Source organism: Gobius niger, assembly GCF_951799975.1.
Source record: "Gobius niger genome assembly, chromosome: 2".
NCBI classification, from domain to species: domain Eukaryota; kingdom Metazoa; phylum Chordata; class Actinopteri; order Gobiiformes; family Gobiidae; genus Gobius; species Gobius niger.
The window spans coordinates 11936127-11959725 of NC_136853.1; the positions used below are offsets into that span (position 1 = coordinate 11936127).

The 23599-nt window shown below is 40.6% G+C and overlaps 1 protein-coding gene across 1 annotated transcript; it reads left to right on the forward strand.

Moving 5' to 3' along the window:
- Positions 1–5243: 5243 nt before the first annotated feature.
- On the forward strand, positions 5244–19349 carry LOC306959980 (phospholipid-transporting ATPase ID-like; the record flags this gene model as incomplete). Its single annotated transcript, XM_079552237.1, has 26 exons — positions 5244–5298; positions 5365–5423; positions 5588–5701; positions 7282–7380; positions 7449–7510; positions 7662–7734; positions 7867–7937; positions 9059–9141; positions 9213–9371; positions 9930–10018; positions 10093–10286; positions 10445–10653; positions 12119–12162; positions 12244–12409; positions 13902–14090; positions 14163–14278; positions 15581–15745; positions 15811–15922; positions 16015–16120; positions 16202–16352; positions 17869–18052; positions 18232–18455; positions 18539–18622; positions 18700–18945; positions 19035–19109; positions 19329–19349. The coding sequence occupies 26 exons, from the start codon at positions 5244–5246 to the stop codon at positions 19347–19349; spliced, it is 3150 nt and encodes a 1049-aa protein (XP_079408363.1).
- Between the last annotated feature and the right edge of the window lie 4250 nt (positions 19350–23599).

Sequence of the window (23599 nt, forward strand, 5' to 3'; positions counted from 1 at the left end):
GTAGAGTCATTTATAAACAATATTTTTTATATATACGATTTAGGTCACTAAATTTGATGGGGAAGTATCTTAAACATGTCAATCCTTACCCGTATGTTGTGCAGTAACCTTTTCTGACTGTGATCACGTGTTTAATGCCTTACTCTCATGCTGTGAAAGTTTTCCACATGCCCCCATTTGTTCTTAAACTGACGTGGAGGTGAGAACGTGTGTGATCAACGTCGTCATTGCTTGTTTATGATTGAACAATTGGTAGCTATAGAATCCAACCTTCGGGTTTTCCCTAAATGTTCAGCTTCTGAAGAAGGTACTTAAGAGTTGTTCAGTTGTGCCTTGCAATGGATGCCATCCTCTCTGGGAAACGTGGGTATTATAAAAAAATAAATACAAAACGTAATAATATTAACTACCTAATATAGGCCTGTACACAACACACAATATAATACAATGTTGTGTTTGTATTTATCGTGATTTTATTTTTTTTACACAAAGTATTTATTATTTAAGATGTTTACTGTCTAAATGTGTCGGGGACCTTGCACAATAGTTGTAAGAAACTAAATTTACATTATGTATGAATGTAGGGTTTTGTCATTTGACTGTGTTGTTCTGTGGACGCCGCAAGCTAGTCTTATGGCAGATTTTTCACACCCGCTTCCCAGATTACTGTAATCGGAGCAGGCATCGCCGCCACTCACAGCAAATGGGCGACTTTCCGAGCCCCAGATGAACGCCATTGCAACCCCCACCCCCCCACCAGAGCCGTGGGAAGATATTTTAGTTAGGGGGCGCTGAGGGACAAAATGTACCCCCAAAATACTTTTTCTGTGCATAAATCTTATTTAATAACCTTAACTCCCGCCTGAACCGAGAGCATTTTCTCCAGTTCAGCTTTTCCCAAATCCTGTAGGCCAGGATTTGGCCTCATTTGAAAGACCTACAAAACAAAATGAATCTTTTTCCTCACATCAGATTTTTTTCATCACTTTTTTTGTTGGGCAGTCAAATTTTCGTGATTTTTTTGTCACTTTTTCGTCAAATTTTTTGATTTTTTTTTGTCAAATTCTTATCACTTTTTCAAACTTTTTTTTTTGCAATTTTTCGTAAATTTTTTCTCACTTTTTGGTCATTTTTTTGTAATTTTTTGTAAATTTTTGTAAATTTTTCGTCAATGTTTTCTCACTTTTTTCACATTTTCATCCTTGCTTTCGTCTCAGTTTTCATCCTTGTTTTCGTCTCAGTTTTGTCGCTATTTTCACACCTTTTTTTCCAGAAGCTTTTGGATTGGGGTAAAGCTGGAGAAAATGTGCTCGGTTCAGGTGGGAGTTGAGGGGTTAATATTGCCTGCAGTTCACAAACTATCCACCAGGGGGTGCTGCAGCGCCCTCAGCACCCTGGGTTCCCACGGCCTTGCCCCCCCCACCTCACAGAGTTATCGCTACCAGTCAGCTGTGAAGCCAATTTTACTCATTGATCCCATAATATTTATTCTAACACATCATTGGAGCGGCCTTACTTTAATAAACAAATGTATCTTTTTTTTAAATAATGTCTCTTAGTGCACTTACATCCTGTGGACCTCACGAGAGTTAGCCCAATTTTGTCTCTTTTTTTTGTTTGTTTTTTCAGTCCAATGTGATTATTTTTTATCTTTGTACTGTACGTTTGGGTCTAAGTATCCCTTATCTTTTTCTTTTGTCCTCACTTTATCGATTAAAAACACGTCTAGTGAGATGTGCCAGTAGAATCACTGTATTTTATGTAACTCTGACTTAATGTTGATTTATCGTCGTAAATGGACACATATCACACGTTGTAAGCTTCTGTTTGTTACAGTGAGTATTGAACTATCATGGGTGTATTCCTTGTGCCAATTGTCCATTTTTTATATTCTGTCCAATTGTTTTGCTTACCCTTGCACAGCCACAACCCACTGCTGTTATCGAGCTGTTTTGCTTTTCAAGTGTTTCACTATTCAGACATCGTCACGATGTATTTGTTATTTATGAATTTTGTGGAAATTTATATAAAGTCTTGGTAAAGTATCTCTAATGCGTTAATGTCTCCAATTTATACATATTTACAGTATCTTTGCATGTCCATGGACACACATCATTAATGAATTAACCTCTTACCCCCGCTTAAACAAAGCTCATTTTTTTCCAGTTCAGCTTACTCAAATCCAAAAGCTTTTCGACTGGAGCTGACAGCCTGTCGGCCAGTGTGACGCCTCATTTGAAAGCTAAGACCTACAAAACTGATCAGAAATTTTTGGATGCATTGTCGCTGCTTATTTGTCCAATTTTTTGTTTGTTCATTACTTTTTTTAGTCGCTCTTTTGTTGCATTTTTGTTGTTTTTGTGTTGCGGTGGCTTTTTCCTGCACGTTTTTGTTGCTCATTTGTTGCACTTTTGGGGCGTTTTCATCCTTATATTTGTCGCTATTTGGACGCTTTTTTCAAGAAGCTTTTAAATTTGGGTGAAGCCAAACTGGAGAAAATGTGCTCGGTTCAGGTGAGGGTTAAGAGATAAATGAATAAACACATTTATTTTACACAAATGCTAACTTCAAATGTAGCTATTTATACATAAGCCTGATCAGTAAGAAGAAATAAACATTGATCATGAGTTTACTAGAACATAATACATCCAGTACCTACTAATCAAGAGTAAACTTGGCTCTTTTTATTCTTTGCCCAACGTCGCCACCTGCTGGAGGGAGGGCGGACTTGCGTTATAAGGTCTACGCTAACTTTGCACAATGCTTAACTTTGGATCGGAAAGTGATGGAGTGTTTTGTGTCGGAAACTAGACATTTCAAACTTTAAACATGAGAACAGAACACCAAAACAAGAGGACAGTCTACGTGGATTCCGTTTGTGACTCAATATAAGGCTGACTTCATTCTAAACTAGGCCTAATGTTTTGTAACTGATAGGCATCAGGGTATGAAGTCTTTGTAGAGCTAATATAAAACAAATAATTAAAAAAGAAGTGTAAAGAGTAATTTCGACCTATTCCTGACCTGCATGTGACTGACTGACTACCTTATATATAACTTATATGACACTATGCACAATGCTTAATCTTTCATTGGTGACAGGGCCGTAACTATAAGCATACATGCTGAGAGGCCCCAATTTGAAGAGGGCCCCAGAAAATGTATTGTTCTCCCTTTAAAAGCACAAATGGCATATTTCAGCTGATAATATAATTTATGATCTAAAATGCACCAGAATTAAACTATAAACTGAATCTAATTAATAGATTCATAAACAGTGAATGATTTTATTGTATTATTATTAATAAATGTGCATTATGTGGGGAAACGCTCGCCGTCCTGATTGGCTGGTCTCATTCACCTGTGCTGATGTCATCCTGCCCCCCTGCTCTCCGGCCGCGCCTCACACTCCAGGTCCAAAGTTCAGCCTCACTGTGTTTGCTCAGCTTTAGGCCTGTTCATCCTCCCGGGGGATTCCAAAACGGTGCACAGACCTGAAAGCTAAAGGTAGGCTCTTCATTCACCAAAACATTTTTGTACATTATACACATATTATCTTCAAAAAGATTTGTATCCAGAAACCCTTCATGCTGCCTATTGTCGACTTCAACTTGACCTTATAGACCATGGATTTATCAACGACGCAAAAATAGGACCCCCGTCCTGTGTTATTAAAGCTATTGTGTTTTGTATGACTTTGACTCTTTGGAGTTTGCGTATACGTGCTCTGGGTACGTGCCTTTTACAACCTACAGTACATTTCATTGCCTAAATGCCAAACCTGTATAAAATCAGTTTTTATTCTATTACTATTATTCTATTGATCTTGTGTGAGATTGAGCAAGTTTTAAACACTTTGTGGCTAAATACACATTATTCTTTTGATAATCAGACTGGCGAAGCTACAAAAGTCATGATAGTATTACTGCTAAGAGAGCACTTTCTTTAAACTTTACCCCAGGGGAATTTTATGGTAAGTTTCGAGGGAGTGGCCCATGCCTTATAGCTCTGTAGTGTAGATAACATCTCCACAACTGATAATTCATGTGAATGATATAAAGTAATATGGACTGTCATCGATTTTTATTTAATAATTGTGTTATTATTGGGTACATTTTGCAACAAGTTTGTAACAGCTACTGCACATGAAAAATCTGGTTCAGATATGTATCAATACTCAGCATAAATGTTACAATTTTCATAGGTCTAATTATTAGTTGTTGCTAGAGTTGTTTGTATTTATGGCTCCGTATTTACTTCCGTGGAGGTTAAAATGTAACTGAGAAAATTCATATTTCCGGTATTTGAAGTTCAGGAAAGAGACAGGTCCACACAAAGAACAATATTGTGTTGGGTCAGTCACTCTTGGAAGTATTAAAAGTTGTGTTAAATTATTGTACTTTTCTTCCAAGCGCATATAACAGGTTTGAGTACGTATTTCATCACAACATATCCATTTAAAAAAAATGCTCACACTTTTTGCTAGTTTCCTTTCCTGGCAATTGGCACAGGATGTAATGTAAGAAAAGGTAAATAATCTGTAACTGCCTCTGTGAAATGATACTGTACATAATGGCCATGAGCGAGTCTGCTTCTTGTATGCCACTGTGCATAGAACATAAAAAACACACACACACACATCTTTTTTCAGCTTATTATCGCAAAACTGTCACTTCACGGTTGTAAAGCTGTGTTTAACACTCACCAGACATGATCCCAACCAAGTATAGTAAAATGTGATAACCGGCCTTCGTAGCTTAAGCCTCTTTGTCCACCAATGGTGCAAATGCCTACTGTAAATAATAAACTGTAAGTAATAAAAAGATATTACACTGTTTTTGCCAGATCCAAGTTTCCACACAAGGCACGGACACAGTTAGTTTAACTATTTAGCTACAATGCGCATCTTTGAAATGTTTTCTTCATGGATGTTTTCGACACGGCGGCCCCTTTAGAATCCCTGAACTCGTTGTGTCTTTGGGCAAGGCACTTCACTCAGATTGCCCGCGTGAATGTGCTCATGACTTGTGATCAAAGTGGCGGCAGACTGGCAAACCACGCTCGTCTTCCACTTTGACCCAGAGCAGCTGTGTGGTTGTAGATTACACCGGTTGAATAGTGGGCCATTGTTGCACTCGGAGAAGCTTGTAATGCACTATGTAACTCCATGCTACTATTGCTATATTACATTATTATTATATTATTACTCTTTCCTAGGTCTTAAACATGCGATATAAATAACAATGGGAGCCATAGTGTCATTCTTTGAGCGATTGTTTGGACAAGGAAAAAAGAAAGGTAAGATCATCGGATTCTGTTCTTTCCTCTTTTTTTCATTTCTTCACGGTTCCTCTTTATTTTCAGAGGTGGAAAGATTTCTTCGCGCCAATGACAGGCCTTTCAACTTGTCTTACCAATATGCTGTAAGTACTGATGTAGCACCTGTTGTTATTGTTGGTGGAAAAGTGCTGCATGAATGAATTATGTTTGTCTTAAATATTGTAGAATTTGAAATCTAATAATAATTGTTAAGTGTCAGGCAGTAACATAACAATGAGCTGATTTCTGATTTCTTCACTCTCTTTAGGACAACTCCATTAAAACCTCCAAATACAACATCATCACCTTTCTACCGCTGAACCTGTTTGAGCAGCTACAGAGGCTGGCCAATGTGTACTTCTGCTTCCTCATGGTCCTGCAGGTGACCAACGTTTCAATCGACTTTATTTATTTATTTTGTAATCATTATCGCAGCATTGTTAAAGCGTCACAAACAAGAAGGTCCTGGTTACGAATCCCGCACTAGACGGGTGAGGTGTCCTGTGGGGTGTTTGCATGTCCCGACCGTGTCTGTTGCCTCATGGTATACCTCAACCTTCCAAAACAAAAAGCTGGACAGATTTTTTTTTTTTTGTGTGTGTGTCAAAATGTTCAGTTTTGTTAGATTGTACCAACATTACAATATATGAAAACATTTATACAACTTTCAAATAGGAAAAAAAGGTGTCTAATTATAAGCTGGACAGATTGGCCCATAGACACAGACGGCATCTCGTCATAGAAGGGGGCGTGGCCTCGCCGAGGGGGAAAATAGAATCTTTTGGGAAACAAAATATTTCACTCTTATTTGCCATTTTGAATGTGAACTTATTTATCACACATAAATAAAGTCAAGTGTAAATCGGGCCCATATGGATATTTTCTCACAGCGGATTGTTCAGTAGAAGTGAAAAAACGGCAGTTGTGGCTAGTGCTAGCTAACTGTTAGCATTAGCCCGATGCTAACATGTAGCATCAAGTTAGCATTCTCTGTTATTTCTGTATTTATGGGCTGTTGAACCACGTTGCACCTCTCCATGTCTTTGTATCTTTATTTAGTAGAAAACAATATTCAGAATTCAGAATTTGTTGAGAAGTTATTGAATAGTTAGAGAAAGATTACATTTCTTTCAAAACTGTTTTCAAGCATGACCATATATGGGCAATTCCAGAGATGCCGTCTGCACTTCACTTTACCTGTAAAAGTCTCAGCACTGAAAAGTTTGATTATATTTCTACAACTATATTTAAACATGTACCTGATTTTCATTTGTTTTGACTGGACTGATCCAAAGCAAAGCATGGGGTCATCGTAATTCTTTCTCCATTTCGATAGATACAGACGGCATCTCGTCATAGAAGGGGGCGTGGCTTCGCCGAGGGGGAAAATAGAATCTTTTGGGAAACACAATTTTTCACTCTTTTTAGTCATTTTCTGGTGAAATATGAACTTATTTATCACACATAAATAAAGTCAAGTGTAAATCGGGCCCATATGGATATTTTCTCACAGCAGATTGTTCTGTAGAAGTGAAAAAACGGCACTTGTATCTAACGCTAGCTAACCTTTAGCATTAGCCCGATGCTAACATGTAGCATCATGTTAGCATTCTCCGTTTTTTTATGTTTATTTGGGCTGTTGAACCACTTTGTGCCTCTCCATGTCTTTGTATCTTTATTTAGTAGAAAACGATATTCATAATTCAGCATTTGTTAAAGTAGTTTTTGAATAATTAGAGAAAGTTTAGATTTTTTCAAAATTGTTTTCCCCCTTAACTGCTTTCAAACATGACCATATATGGGCAATTACAGAGATGCCGTCTGTATCTATACCATGCCCTCAAAATTAAAGAATAAGGCCCGGACCTCATGCATATAGGATAGTGTATTGTCATTTCATCATTACAGTGTTCTCAGTGTCCATTCAGCTCAATCATTTGTAATACTTTTTTTCCTTGATAGCTAATCCCTGCAGTCTCCTCTCTGTCCTGGTTCACCACCGCAGTGCCTCTGACCCTGGTGCTGGGCATCACTGCAGTTAAAGATGCCTCTGACGACATTGTGAGTGGATTCATTTGACACACATTGCCATGCTCTAAAATAACATTGCCTTTTGTTTTATTTTGCAGAACAGACACAAGAATGACAGACAAGTAAATAACAGAAAGACAGACGTTCTGCTGGATGGAGAGTGAGTCTTTCTCTTAAAGCTTTTAAAAACATACCCGGAAATATTGCCTTCACTACAAAGCACGTAAAATAGATTGTTTTTTTGTTGATTTTTTTTACTTGCATCAATTCGCCCCATCTTGATTTGACAATGCACCTTTTTTTTTCGTCAGGCTGAAAGAGGACAAGTGGAAGAATGTGAAAGTTGGGGACATCATTCGACTGGAGAATAATGAGTTTGTCACAGTATGTGCAGTGCTACCCATAAGACTGTAGATATATTATGGCTTGTCCTGTGGCATCCTCAGTCAGAGCTAAGGGTTCTTATCTTATCGTATGATCACTTAGCCTTATCTCTGACTTGTGTTTTATTTTCAGGCTGACCTCCTGCTGTTATCGAGCAGTGAACCTCTCAACCTGGTCTATGTGGAAACCGCTGAACTGGACGGGTATGATTGTTTGTTTGTTTATTTTGATCCCCACTAGCCATTGCCTTGACGATGGCTGGTCTTCCTGGGGTCCAGATTAAGAAATCACATTTTCGTACAATTAGCTCAGATCACATTCGAAAATATTTGTGCAGTATTTACATTATATGGATCTACAACATGAATACATAATTACAACATTAATTTCACTTCATGATTTCATTAATTGCAGTCTTTTCAAAAATGTTGATGTCTGCAATGTTAGAAATATCTTTCGGCATATTTCCAGGATTTCATTCCTCTGAACGTAACGGCCTGCTGTCCAGTCTGACCGTTACATGATGATGATGACCGATGCAAGATATATCGGGCTATAAGATCAGAATAATAATAATAAGCACATTTATGATCTAGTTGTGGAGACTGATGCAATTCTCCTGTGATTGATGGACTCTGATCAGTTAAATACTCAGAGCCGTGGGAAGATATTTTAGATAGGGGTGCTGAGGGACAAAATTTACCCCCAAAATACTTTTTCTGTGCATAAATCCTATTTATTAACCTCTTAACTCCCGCCTGAACCGAGAGCATTTTCTCCAGTTCAGCTTTACTCAAATCCTGTAGGTTTTCATCAATTTTTTTGTTGGGCAGTCATCTCATTTTTGTCAAATTTTTGTGACTTTTTTGTCACTTTTTCGTCAAATTCTTCGCATTTTTTTGTCAAATTCTTGTCACTTTTTCATCCATTTTTTCTCAATTTTTTTGTCCAATTTTTGTCAATTTTTGTAATTTTTTGTAATTTTTTTGTCACTTTTTCGTCAACGTTTTCTCACTTTTTTCACATTTTCATCCTTGTTTTCGTCTCAGTTTTGTTGCTATTTTCACACCTTTTTTCCAGAAGCTTTTGGACTGGGGTAACACTGGAGAAAATGTGCTCGGTTCAGGTGGGAGTTGAGGGGTTAATATTGCCTGCAGTTCACAAACTATCCACCGGGGGGTGCTGCAGCGCCCTCAGCACCCTGGGTTCCCACGGCCTTGTAAATACTTTAATAGTTTATACAATTTGCCTGACGTTGATATATTTGTAACGTTCCGAGAATATTTTTTAGTCTGAGATAATTGTATTTCTCCCTCTCTCCCAGTGAAACCAATCTGAAGGTGAGGCAAGCCCTGACGGTGACGGGGGAACTGGGAGACTCCATCGAGTCCTTGGCTTCCTTCAACGGTATGTCAACACAAGTTACTTTTACACAATCAGCCTCATTTCTACTGTGCTCTTCTTGGCCCGGTGCTTAGGTGAAGTCAGATGTGAGCCTCCTAACAACCGCCTTGACAAGTTTAAAGGAACCCTGATCTACCAAGAGCAATCATATGCACTGGATAACGACAAGGTGCTGCTCCGGGGATGCACTTTGAGGAACACCGACTGGTGCTTCGGCCTGGTTATTTTTGGAGGTAACTCCTGGTTTAAAGCATTGCACGTCAAATTGTAAAAATATATGTATCCAGATGCAACCTGTGACTGTTGGTAAACGTATACAGTATATGCTATAGTTGGGACTGGTACTCTTAACAAATGAATGGCCCCATAAAGTAGTATGTTGGATACTAACACTCACCCAGCTCATGACATCAGCCTGCAATTTTGGGGGAAATTAGGCTTATTTAAAACAAATATTGTAATTTTTGGGCAGGGCCGTGGGAAGATATTTTGGCTAGGGGGTGCTGAGAGACAAGATTGCCCCCCAAAACGCTATTTCTTTGCTTATTTCCTATTTATTTAATATTGCCTGTAATGCATAGACGATCCACCAGGTGGTGCTGTAGCGCCCTCAGCACCCTGGGTTCCCGGCCTTGTTTTTGGGACAATGTGACAAACGGATAACTTTTAAATATCCTAACAAACTGTGTGACAATTGAATGAATGTGCGAGAAAATGGATGTGATGTTTTATGAAAACTGTCTTTTAGTTTCAACTGTTATTTTGATATTATATATTATTCTGTTTCTGAGGTGCTGACACGAAGCTGATGCAAAACAGCGGAAAGTCGATGTTCAAAAGAACCAGCATTGACCATCTCATGAACGTCCTGGTGCTTTGTGTGAGTTCATAAATAATACAATTAAATCCATTACAAGTACATTGTGATGTCTTTATTCTCTGTTCCCTGTCCAGATCTTTGGTTTCCTGGCCTGTATGTGCGCTGTCATGGCCGTCGGGAATGCCATCTGGGACTCAAGGGAGGGCTCCAGCTTCCAGGTCTTTCTTCCTTATGAACCTGGGATCAATGCTCAGCTCTCCTCGTTCCTGTCCTTCTGGAGCTATGTCATCGTGCTCAACACTGTGGTGCCGATTTCTCTATATGTGAGGTATAGCAGCGTTCACCTGTTACTTCAAATATATCGGAAAAGAGTCATGATGAAATGAGTCAATGATGTAATAACGATTTGACAGACAATAATGAAATATACTATTATTATTTTTCGATGCGAATTTTACGTATCTCTTCTATTTTATTTCTGATTAGTGTTGAGATCATCCGCCTGGGGAACAGCTTCTACATAGACTGGGACAGGAAGATGTACTACCCCAAGAGTGACACCCCAGCGCAGGCCCGCACCACCACGCTCAACGAGGAGCTGGGGCAGATCAAGTACATCTTCAGCGACAAGACGGGAACTCTGACCCAAAACATCATGACATTCAACAAGTGTTCCATCAACGGCAGAAACTACGGTCGGTAATCACGTGCCTTAATTTTAAGAAAGTGCAAGGATAAAGAAGCAAGCACTTAATCACAGTAAAATGTGAAAACTTCAGACAATTGTTTACTTCAGGAAGGCAGATGCTAACAATATACTAAAAACTTGTCATTTTATTATGTTGATGGGAATAACGGGAATTGGGAATTGTTGTGATATCCACTTTTATTGTAATGATTTCGGGGTGGGCGTCTATAAGCTTTTGCTTCGGCCCACTCCTTTTGAGCAGAATTTTAACTGCTCAAATGAACAAATAAACTAAACTAAACTAAACTACGAAACTTTTTTCATTAGGAGTCGTTACACAGACGTTTTTTTTTTTTTTTTTAAGAGTTGTGTTGTGAATTTACTGTTTCCATGTTTGTGGATGCTAGCAAACATTTTCCATAGACTAACATTAGCTAAAAACACTCTCGGTAAGCTGCTGAGTCACTTACTGGTAAATACATCTAACACACTGTGGTGTCCAAGTGTTTTAATGTGAACAATAACTCTGGTATTTTACCTTTTAATATCTCCATTAGTTTATTATTGCTGCAAATCCCATGATGCTTAGCGATATGACATCACAATCCTCAACCCTATATTGTTTTAGCTACTATGCTAGCACTTTCCAACACAGAGGAATGTTGAATTCATAATATTTCATCCCAAACACTATTCTTAATTCCAGATCCTCATTCGCTCTCAGTGTTGTTGTAACGTATTACAAAAGTAATGAGGCGCAAAAATATATAACTTTTTTCAGCATCTTTTGAATATGACATATTACTTAAACAAAATACAAAAATATATTACAATCCAAGTAGCTCAAGTTACAAGTGCAATTAAATGGTTTGTTAATGTACGAACAAATAATTCCACACTCTGTCCAAATAAAAAACAGCACCAAATCAAGTTGGGCACTGGAAAACAAAACATGAGAGAATGGGGGAAAGCCAAGGAAAAATAAATCTTTGACTGCACTTTTGCTCAGTGGCCTTTTACCGTTTTCAGTTTATATTTTGCCAAAAGTGACTCAAAGTAGTGAAACAGTAATATGTGATACAAACATGTTACATTTTTGAAGTTGTAGCTACTAATATACTGTAGAATATATTACAGTTTTAAAGTAACTTTCCCAACACTGTTAGCTGCATACCTATATAATGTTTACATGAACCGTTTACCGTGCTTACAGCAGATACTAGAATGTTACATAACGCTGAGAGTAGTGGTTAAGGATTCTGCACATCGGCCAGAACACTTCTGTCATATGTGTACCATTGATACTTGACTGAATGTCTCTCCTCGCTCTTCATCTCTCTTCATTCTCGACAAACACAAACACTCTTGAATTAGACTACAGACTTTTCCGCAGGGACTTTGTTATGACTCAGGTGCTCTTCTTCATGAGATGATTAATACACAATCATATTATTTGTTTGGTTGTTTTGCAGGAGAGTTGTTTGACTTTTCTGGACAAAGAGTTGAAATCACAGCGGTAAATGATTTTTTTTTTTTTCTAAATCCCCCATTGTACTGCTTCATGTGTTAACACTGTACTGTGACTAACAAACTGTAGAAAACAGAGAAAGTGGATTTCTCGTGGAATCAACTGGCAGACCCCAAGTTTGTCTTCCATGACCACAGTCTGGTGGAGGCAGTGAGGGAGGGGACCTTAGAGGCACAGGCTTTCTTCAGGCTGCTGGCTCTGTGTCACACCGTCATGCCCGAGGAGAGGAGTCCGGGTAAGCACTGAGGGACTGTCTAACAAAACTTAAGCATGACAAGAACTACATGGGTGTTATCAGGACTTGTAGCACTCAAGACTAAAAAAAGACATTAGAGATCACGACTTATGAGTAACTTACAATTAACGTGTGTCAACGATCACATAACTTACCTGTTTGCCAGCGTACTTGCCGTATGTGGACGTGCTTCAGCATGCTCATAACTTATACAAAACTTACCCATAACTTATCCAATGTATTTGTCAGATTTATCATACGTGGGCATACGCTGGCTAAATCGTCAAGGTGTGACTGCCCCATAAGTTTAAAGCTGGACTAATAAGCCTTTTCCAGTCGTACAATACCTATTCAGCATTCCGCTTTGCTCTACTAGGCACAAATCTACTTGCCTTTCATTCATTTTCACTTGGTGCTAGCATCTTGGAGCATCTGGCATCAGGCACTAAAAACATGTACAATAGGCCAGGATGCATGATGTGTGTGGGACATGTGTGAATGTATGATGGTGGTGGTGCAAATGTGTGCTGTCGCGACTGCGTTTCTGTCACTTTCCCTCAGTGGAAACTGAACACCACCGAGTATGGAGTGAATGTGTTCTTCTTCTTCTTGTTCTTCTTCCTGTTCCTCTCCTTCTTCTTAACCAGGACAAAGCTACGAATATGGTCAAAACGAGACCTAAAGGAAGGAACATGGACAAAACCTAGTCTAATGATCTAAATCAGAGGTGCCCAAACTTTTTGTCTCTGAGGGCCAAAATGAAGAAGAAAGAGTCGTGGGCCAAACACAGCGATGTCAAGTGTGAAACACATATAACTGCAAAAAAAAGTTACTTTATTTTCTTTTTCGGCAGCCTATACATTTGCATTTGATTCTACCCATGCAAATACCATGCTACAGTAATATAAATGTTAACCAGAAAAAGCCTAGTTTTTGTAGAACAAAATCAACTATTGCAGCAATATAGTGCAAAATACAAACAACAACACCTGTATCTACAGTACCTACAGTGACTTTAAATCATTCATTTGTTAACTCAAAGAAAATGTGATATTAGATCATTTTGAAAATGTCAGTTCAGCATAAATTATTTTATACGTATATTTTTAACATGTACATGGCAACAACTTTTGCAGCAAAGGTTGGAAAACTGGGAAAGTTGATGCTACAACACTCTGTGATAAACACCACAAGTGTTTCCTTAACTTTACAAAAGGAGTGAAACAGCGCCCCCAATTTGACGCTAGTGGCCAAAGAGTGTACTGCATCCATATTTACCATTGAGAATGAATGGGAAGAGAGTTAGTATTAACCATACACTGAGCAAAAGTAGGTCACCCTCTGGCGGGCCAACAATATTGTTCCACGGGCCAAATTTGGCCCGCTGGAACAATATTGTTGATCTAAATAAAACTGAAATAGATCCGGAGTAGTTGTTGTCGACGTGTGAAATTGTGAAATAATTCATACACAACGGCCATTTTATTCCCAGGTGATCTTTGCTACCAGGCCCAGTCACCAGATGAGGGCGCTCTTGTAACAGCGGCCCGAAACTTTGGCTTCGTTTTCCTGTCCCGTACCCCTGAGACCATCACAGTGGTGGAGATGGGGAGACACGTCACATACGAGCTCATTGCTGTCCTGGACTTCAACAATGTCCGCAAGAGGATGTCTGTCATAGGTGGGTCTGATGATGGCCCTCGTCTCATCTAATGGTTACTTCAAATATCTGTTTTTTCTGTTTTGTTTGTAGTGCGTGATCCTGAGGGCAAGATCACACTCTTCTGCAAAGGAGCTGACACTATCATCTATGAAAGACTGCATCCATCTTGTGGCAAATTGATGAAAATAACAACCCAGCATCTGAATGTGAGAATGCAATCATATATTTCTTCTAAATGAAGGTATGAATCTATATATTGGATTTGAAGGTGCATCATGGAACTTTTTATACGGATAAAAAAGTTGATATTTGTGCGTACTTGAGCCTGTTGTGACCCACCTTATTGAGCTCTCGGAGAACATAGCTCTGGCTTACGAGAAGCATACTGTTACAATTATATACTCTCTGAATACTGCACTGAACACCTTGTACTTCTGGACACTTCAGGTCAGGTGCTGAACACGGCAGCACTGGTTGATAATGGATTCCTGATTGCAATTGTGTCTTTTCTTGCCATCTCATTTCTTCAATATTTGTTTAAATTTCGAGAGAGGTGCATCCCTCTGACCAGCTTTAAACCATGTGTGACTTTTCAGGGATTTTAAGATGTTTTTTTAATTCCCATTTTGTATGAGGGAAAATTGCTGCCTAATAATTCTGCACGCTTGATTCAGAGTGCGTACCCCTCTGCCCTTTTCTACGGGGCAGTCTGTAAACTGCTGTAAACACCTGGACAAGGTGCTGAGAAAGGCCAGCAGTGAGATTGGAAGGTCCCTGGACTTGCTGGATAGTGGATGCTGTGGTGGAGATGGGCATCAGACAGAGGCTGGATGCCATTTTGGATAATGGGAGGCTTCAATCCAACAGCCATTTTGTTTTACACAGTTTGGAGTTTGAAAAGTGAAGAAAAAACAACAGTTTGGTTAAAAACTCACTTGCATACTAATTGAATTCATACAAACATTTTTTGTGTGTGTTAGTGCCCCCTGAATAAGTCCAATGGCCAAGATTGTTTATCAAACCACTGAAAAAAACAGAAATACAGTTTATTGCAGAATTATTTTGTCATTGAAAAATACATACTGCTGTGAATGTTAATCACTGTTTGTGGCTGTATTTATTAGGGCTGGGATTAAATATCGGATCGGACTTGGATCGCAATACTGTGCTGCAATACCAAGCAACGATACTTACATACAATACTTTCAATACTTGTGTTTGGAGACATTTTTATCACACACTCCTTTGTTTTCCAGTTCCAGTTACATTGCACTTTGTTACGTTTTATGTTGATGCACTTTTCAATCTTTACACTTGGTTTATAAATTTAGACACATGACTTTTTTACACATTTTAAACATGTTACTTATCATAATTACTTGCTGTATCGCCAAACGTATCGGATCAGCCCCTGAGTATCGTGACACACATCAGCTTGTGGCAAAAGTGCATCGTCCCAGCCCTAGTATGTGTAATCCTAATTGGAATCATAATGGTCAAATTCCCAGGAGTACGCGGGAGACGGGCTGCGCACACTGGTCCTGGCCTACAAAGACTTGGATGAAGACTACGTGGAGAAGTGGAAACAGCGACACCATGAAGCCAGTATTTCCATGGATGACCGAGAGGAGAGACTGGACGAGCTGTATGAAGAGATCGAGAAGGGCCTCATGGTATGTACAGGTTACGTTTATAATGTGACAGCTGCGATTTCCTCAACTTACACATCTGTTTAAAGTTATTAGGATCGTCTGCTGTGGAGGACAAACTTCAGGATGGTGTTCCGCAGACAATCGAGCAGCTGGCTAAAGCCGACATAAAAATCTGGGTGTTGACTGGAGATAAACAGGGTGAGTTCATGAAGCTACAAATGACAAGGCAATATACTGTGAAAAAGAAGTCTGTTGTATTTGGTGTTTCCTTTTTTTATTTGGTTTTACAGAAACGGCAGAGAACATTGGCTATTCCTGCAACATGCTGAGGGAGGAGATGAAGGACATTTTCATTATATCAGCTAATACACCGGAAGGAGTGAAACAAGAGCTGGAGTACGTCATCCGATAGACTAAAGAGAGATAAATCCTCAAATCTAGTCCCAATCAATTCTAATCTGAAATGTTGGTCTTCAGAACTGCTCTGAGGAAGATGTGTCCCGATGCCCCGGATGTGCCTGTGGTGAAAAAGTCTCGCGCGGGGCTGTTGTGGATGCAAACCGCACAGAGGGTCCCAGACGACAAAGTGGACGGAGACTATGGACTTATTATAAACGGGCACAGTTTGGTGAGAACAGTTTCCAGGAGTTCCCCCACAGGTCCTGGCCCGTCTGACCCACGTCATGTCACGCATTCTAGTTTCAAGTAATGCCAGCTTATTATCTGAGTTCAGGATACAATATAGTGGCCTATTTCCATTCCCTCAGTTTTAACTTAATTTTATTACTTTATTATTTATGCATTTATCTGCACCTCAAGAAACATCATATGGAGTCTCCCAGTTGTGGGTCTATGTCCTCTCTCCTCTTACGCTTGTCTCGCCATTCCTCTGTTCTCCTGTCCTCCTCTCTGCACTCCTCTCTCCTCTCTCTGCTCCTCTCTGTACTCCTCTCCCCTCTCTCCTCGTCCTCTCTGTACTCTCTCTCATCCTGCCCTCCTCTCTGTACTCCTCCCCCCTCTCTCTGCTCCTATCTGTGCTCCTCTCCCCTCTCTCCTCCTCTCTGTACTCTCTCTCATCCTGCCCTCCTCTCTATACTCCTCTCCCCTCTCTCTGCTCCTCTCTGTACTCCTCTCCCCTCTCTCTGCTCCTCTCTGTACTCCTCTCCCCTCTCTCTCCTCCTATCTGTGCTCCTCTCCTCTCTCTCCTCCTCTCTGCACTCCTCTCCCCTCTCTCTGCTCCTCTCTGTACTCCTCTCCCCTCTCCCTCCTCCTCTCTGTACTCCTCTCCCCTCTCCCTCCTCCTATCTGTGCTCCTCTCCTCTCTCTCCTCCTCTCTGCACTCCTCTCCCCTCTCTCTGCTCCTCTCTGTACTCCTCTCCCCTCTCCCTCCTCCTCTCTGTACTCCTCTCCCCTCTCTCTGCTCCTCTCTGTACTCCTCTCCCCTCTCTCTGCTCCTCTCTGTACTCCTCTCCCCTCTCTCTCCTCCTATCTGTGCTCCTCTCCTCTCTCTCCTCCTCTCTGTACTCCTCTCCCCTCTCCCTCCTCCTCTCTGTACTCCTCTCCCCTCTCCCTCCTCCTCTCTGTACTCCTCTCCCCTCTCTCTCCTCCTATCTGTGCTCCTCTCCTCTCTCTCCTCCTCTCTGCACTCCTCTCCCCTCTCTCTGCTCCTCTCTGTACTCCTCTCCCCTCTCCCTCCTCCTCTCTGTACTCCTCTCCCCTCTCCCTCCTCCTCTCTGTACTCCTCTCCCCTCTCTCTCCTCCTCTCTGTCCTCCTCTCTCATCCTCTCCCCTCTCTGTCCTCCTCTCTGTCCTCTCTCCTCCTCTCTGTCCTCCTCTCACCCTGTCCTCCTCTCTGTCCTCCTCTGTCCTCCTCTCTGTCCTCTCTCCTCTCTGTACTCCTCTCTCCTCCTGCCCTCCTCTCTACTCCTCCTCTCTCTCATCCTCTCCCCTCTCTCTCCCCCTCTCTGTCCTCCTCTCTGTACTCTCTCCTCTCTGTACTCTCTCCTCTCTGTCCTCTCTCCTCTCTGTACTCCCCTCTCCCTTCATCACCCAAACGTTATTTGCTGAATAGTGTGTAAGCTCATGAAAATCTTCATCTTAATGATTCTTTTTTTGTAATTGTTTATTTTCTCTTCTCCTCCCAGGCGTATGCTCTGGAGAAGGACTTGCGTCTGGAGTTTCTGCGGACGGCGTGCATGTGTCAGACAGTTATCTGCTGCAGGGTCACCCCTTTGCAGAAGGCTCAGGTCGTCCAACTGGTCAAGAAGTACAAACAGGCTGTGACTCTGGCCATAGGGGACGGGGCCAATGACGTCAGCATGATCAAGGGTATGTGCGTGGCATCAGGTGGAGGGCCGTAAATCTAAAATAAACTCTTCTAAATGTCAGTGCCAAAAACCCAGATAAATGTTTTATTCATTATTAGCAAGAGAAAACCATGGCCTTTCTTCACAGATTACAATAAGCAATATGAAAAGGTGTGTCAGGGCTTTGCTTTGTGTCCTTAGCTGCTCACATCGGTGTGGGGATCAGCGGGCAGGAGGGCATGCAGGCTGTGCTGTCCAGCGACTTCTCCTTTGCCCAGTTCCGTTACCTGCAGCGCCTCCTGCTGGTGCACGGCCGCTGGTCCTACATACGCATGTGCAAGTTCCTCTGTTATTTCTTCTACAAGAACTTCACCTTCACTTTTATGCAATTCTGGTACGCCTTCTTCTGTGGCTTTTCTGCACAGGTGAGAAATTTTCATTTCGGAGAAGTATTACAAAAAGGATGCTTGTAATTACTAAGACTTGTAAATGCTTGTTTGTTGTGTAGACAGTGTATGATGAGTGGTTCATCACTTGCTACAACTTGGTGTACACAGCCCTCCCTGTCCTCGGCTTGAGCCTCTTTGAGCAAGTATGCATAACTCAGACAGTATTTCATAGTATACCCATTTTCCATAATACAGTTCATTTTTTATGTATATATTTTAGGATGTGAATGACCGCTGGAGTTTCCAGTACCCTCAGCTTTATGTCCCAGGACAGCTCAACAGCTACTTCAGTAAAAAGATCTTTGTGCGTGTGATGTTGCACAGCTGCTATAGCTCCCTTGTCCTCTTCTTCATCCCCTGGGCTGCGATGGTGGACACAGTCCGAGATGACGGCAAAGACATCGCAGACTATCAGACCTTTGCATTGTTAGCGCAGACAGCTCTTCTAGTGGCGGTCAACTTTCAGGTGCCAGAAAAACATCCACACCAAACTTCAAAATGTCCATCTGTTCAAAAGTGTATTAGTCAAATTTACATTTTCTGTGTTCTTTTCAGCTTTGTCTGGACACTCACTACTGGACTGCGATGAACCAGTTCTTTGTCTGGGGCAGTCTGGCTGCTTACTTTGCTGTGAGCTTTACCATGTACAGCAACGGGATGTTTCTCATCTTCACATCAGCTTTCCCCTTTATAGGTGAGATAATCTTTAGTGTGTCTTTGACTTTTTGGAAAAAAAGAAAAGCATATAATTGCTTCAACTATTGATCAAAGAAGTTACTATAAATTACAACTTTGCAAATGCATTAACTTTATACTTTATCTAAAGTTGTAATGTTGTGTTGTGTCCAGGGACAGCGAGAAACTCCCTGAATCAGCCCAACGTGTGGCTGACCATCCTGCTGACCACTTTGCTCTGCGTCCTGCCTGTGGTGGCTTTGCGCTTCATTTTACAACAGCTATGGCCTACAATCAATGATAAGGTAGAAGCTACAAAGCAGATTAGATTTGTGCCTCGCCCTCGGGTTAATTATTGATGCATTGTTAGATAAGGCCGTGGCCTCTACATCAACTCTCTCTAAAGTTAAAGATTTTCATTGTGACCAACAGCAATTTTAGCCAGGCAAGATGGCCAGTCCAGCTTTCTTTTTTGGAATGCAAGAGCATCTGGAATTGCACTCATAGGCAAATATTGTTGTGGTTTTGAGCTATACCAAATGTTTCGATTCAATCCGTAGTGCACAATATTTGTACCACTTCACTCCGGAAGACCTTTCCTTTTAAATAACCTAGTTTACCCAGATAACTTTATAATTTATCTCACCTCTGAATAACATTTTTATCTTCAGCTTTCACCAGTTGATCAGAAGATGGCGGTGTTGTTCACTTCTCTGTGTAAATGTCTTCATTCTTTTCCTTTTTCCTTTAGTAAGCCATGATCTCCATGATTATACAAACTGTCTGGTTATTCTGCCTGTCAATCATGCTCCTTTGAACTTTGGTTTATAAGAGGGAATCCCATACTAGTCCTTGAATAGAATAGGAAAAAAAAACAATTCTGACCAGGCCAGTGTGCTTTCATGCCCTACTACATGCGATCGTTGTTCATGAAATCCTTTTTGTCTCTGGTCACAGGTGAGGTATAAGACGAGAGAAGAAGCTCTCCCGACCCCCGCTCCTCGCCGCCCTCCGCCTCGCCGGATCAGCACGCGCCGCTCGGGATACGCCTTCTCTCACAGCCAGGGCTACGGAGACCTGGTCACCTCCAAATGGGTCCTCCTCAAGCACAAGAGCAGAGCGCCACTTTTCACCAAAACCACGGACTCCCCTCTCGCTCCAAACCAGCCGCAACACTACCGCACCATCACCGAGCAGAGCGAGGAGGCGCAGAGTCCGTAGGCTTTAAGGACTACAAACATGGCCGACGAGTGTTTAGTGTGTTTTACATATAAGTGCACAGTGGATGCACAGGGTAAGGTCCTTTTTTATGTAAAGAATGTGATATAACAGAGATTAGCCTTAAGTGAGATTGTGTCAAAGTAGATTATTTTTTGCTACATTTAGTACTACATTGGTTTCAGACCTGTTTACGGACATCTTTAAATTATTGACTTGCATTTGATATATGAAGGACTTGGCATTATAAAGTGTGGTGGACACTGGGGCACAGCCAACAAGACTTTATCCTGTTGTTTTGAACAGGCAACTGTCCTCATTCTACATGACTTGAGACTCCTGCCAGCTTTTACACTTTGCTTTTAATCTCACCAGCACATCTCTTAGTAAATGAGAATAAACATAGCACACATACTCTTACATACAACTTCATTATGTTTTTACTGCATTATTATTGGATTTAATTAAGACTAAACAAAGTATTGTCCCCATTAAACCATAAATGGACCCTGTATAATCCGGAACTTTGACAATACCACTACTTCTACTACTACTACTACTACTACTACTACTACTACTACTACTACTACTACTACTACTACTACTACTACTACTACTACTACTACTACAGTAGAATAACAATGATGCCAATGTTCATGCTGATTTCTAAAAACAGTCAACTGAAATTATGTCACTAAAATCTAGCAAGTGCCTTATTAAAGCAGAACTAAGTAACTCATGCCCCTAGAGGCCATAAGCGCCACTGCAGGTGTCGTAGCATGTTACCGTTTTTTTAGTCATTATTGGTCCGTGAGAGTAAATACTACGCTGACAGAAAAAATAAAGGGAGAGAGAGATATTGTTCATCCAATTACACATTGGAGATAATATTTTTCACTCCAACTTGGCTGTAAATACTGTTTAAGTGGTGCTAGCCCGCAGCTAGCTTTGCCCGTTAGCCTGTTAGCTTCTTCTTCGTGATTCCATTAGTGTGCATTGGTGACTCCAGCAAAGTTGCAATTGTGGTTTCCTGGCCAGAGACACCAGGGGGAGATGAAAGACCCCCCAATCATCCCATTAACACTTGTATTACCTGCAAAGAGACTACGAATCCGATTTATTATGGTAAACAAGTTACTTAGTACTGCTTTAAATGCACACACGTTTATTTACATACTTTAGATTTTTGGAGAAACATAAATATACATAGTCAATAAGCTCTTACACTGTCATCTGCAGTGTAAGAGTTGAATGTTTCCAATGATCTTTGATTGTCAGCAGGTTGAGCACAGTGGGAGGATTCTCCTGTCTGGTCAGTGTAAGATAGTCTTCTGAGGAAGGATAGTCTTCTGTGATTACTCCAGCCCTAAGGCTTACCATATACCCTCATTTGTGTCATGAAATCTAACATTTTCACAGCAGACCGTCCATCCTGAACAGACTCCTTAGCACATTGCTGTATTTTTATTTCCTTCTGCGCAGCCAGGGAGCAGTGTTACCCTTTGTGTCAACAATAAACGCTGCGCCATCACTTATTTGTAATGTCTGTCATAACAGATCAATAAAGGTTGGTAATATTATTAATGTACTTACGGAAAAGCAACTTTCCATAATTTGCATTAAGTAATAAAAGCATCATGTTGAATACATCCTGGATGACGGAGAGCCGGCACAAACATAAATAATAAATGTGAGTTTTGTTTACTTTATTTCTTCTTCTTTTTTTTGATATACAAACTGCCCAAAAGCCAGATATGCATTAAAGGGGCTAGATGCAAGTTAGCCATTTTATACTCACTACTGCCACCTCAGGTCATACGTGTAACTGCACCTTCTATATTAAGCTCATGTGGTGAACAGGTCTGAGCTCATTCTACACATTCGGACATTGTTGGAACATTTAGGCAGAGGAAATTAGATAACTTTTACCATGTTTGATGATTCAAAATGCAAATAGAGGCAACAATGCTCTAGTACAGAGTCACAGAATGTCCCAATTGCCATAAATATCTGTTTCAGTGCTAAATAAAGAATGTAGACGCTCCTCTTTTCGGGCCTTGAGTCTTGTGCTTTAGTTATGGAGGACGTCCTGTGCACATACTGTTCCTCCCTCTGTCACTAAGCCTTTCACCTAACATCTACTTATCACACGTACATGAGCCATGATCCGAACCTAGTGGTGAATAGTGATATTATGATAGTGTCAGTAAAAGTAGTTTAGTGACGTCACTGAAATCCCCAAGGGCAGAAGAAGTAACTATTATGAAAACATGGACAGAAAAAGAAAGAAAATACGGCAAAATAAATTCAATTAAATGAATGAATGGAGGTGTATTCGGTTACAACATGGAACAAAATGTATGTGCAGCAAATTTTAAAGAAATGTTCATGAAGAAGAGGCATATTGTGAAGCGGTTTTAAGTTTTACTGTAACTATAACGAGACAAGATATTGCCATGGTTATGGACAGGTTCACAACTAGGAATAAAATATAACACATAACTTAAATAATAAACTATAAAACAATAACACTAATCAGGAATACGTAAGAAGATTAAATTTAAACTATGATAAGACAACAGCGTGAGTGTATGACAGATGTTCAGCTGCCTTAAAGGAATAGTTAACCGTTTTTTCATACTGATATATGTTCTCACCTGAGCTTAGACGAGTTGATACGTACCTGTCTGGTCTTTGTGCCCGTGGAAGAGCGTGGTAGCTTCCAACCTCACCCCGTTTGGAGCTTTAGGAAGACATTGGGAGAGGCCAAATCCTATCAACATCTTTGGTCGTTTTGCGTGACTGAGGGCACGCACAAAGACCAGCCAGGTGCGCATCAACTCGTCTAAGCTCAGGTAAGAACATAACTCAGTATGTTAAAACGGTGAACTATTCCTTTAAGTTTGTTGTTTTATGTTAAAAAGCAAACAGTTAAGTTGTATGTGACTTGATCATATGGTAATATATACCATAAGAAAGAATCTACAAGAGGGTCTACACCCAGGAGTTAATGTTGCCTGGCCTGCCAAACTACATGCTTTCTCATAGATATTTCAAAGACATATAGTCTGGGAGCAAACATGATCTCAACTATTTCCCGGTGGGTGTGATTGACAGACGGCATCAACCAATCAGAGCAACGCTAGATACGTCGCAGCAACAAGCGGCAGGAAGCCTTTCCAAAAACCTCCTTATTTACGAGGAACGCTTCGAACGCTGTTTCTTGC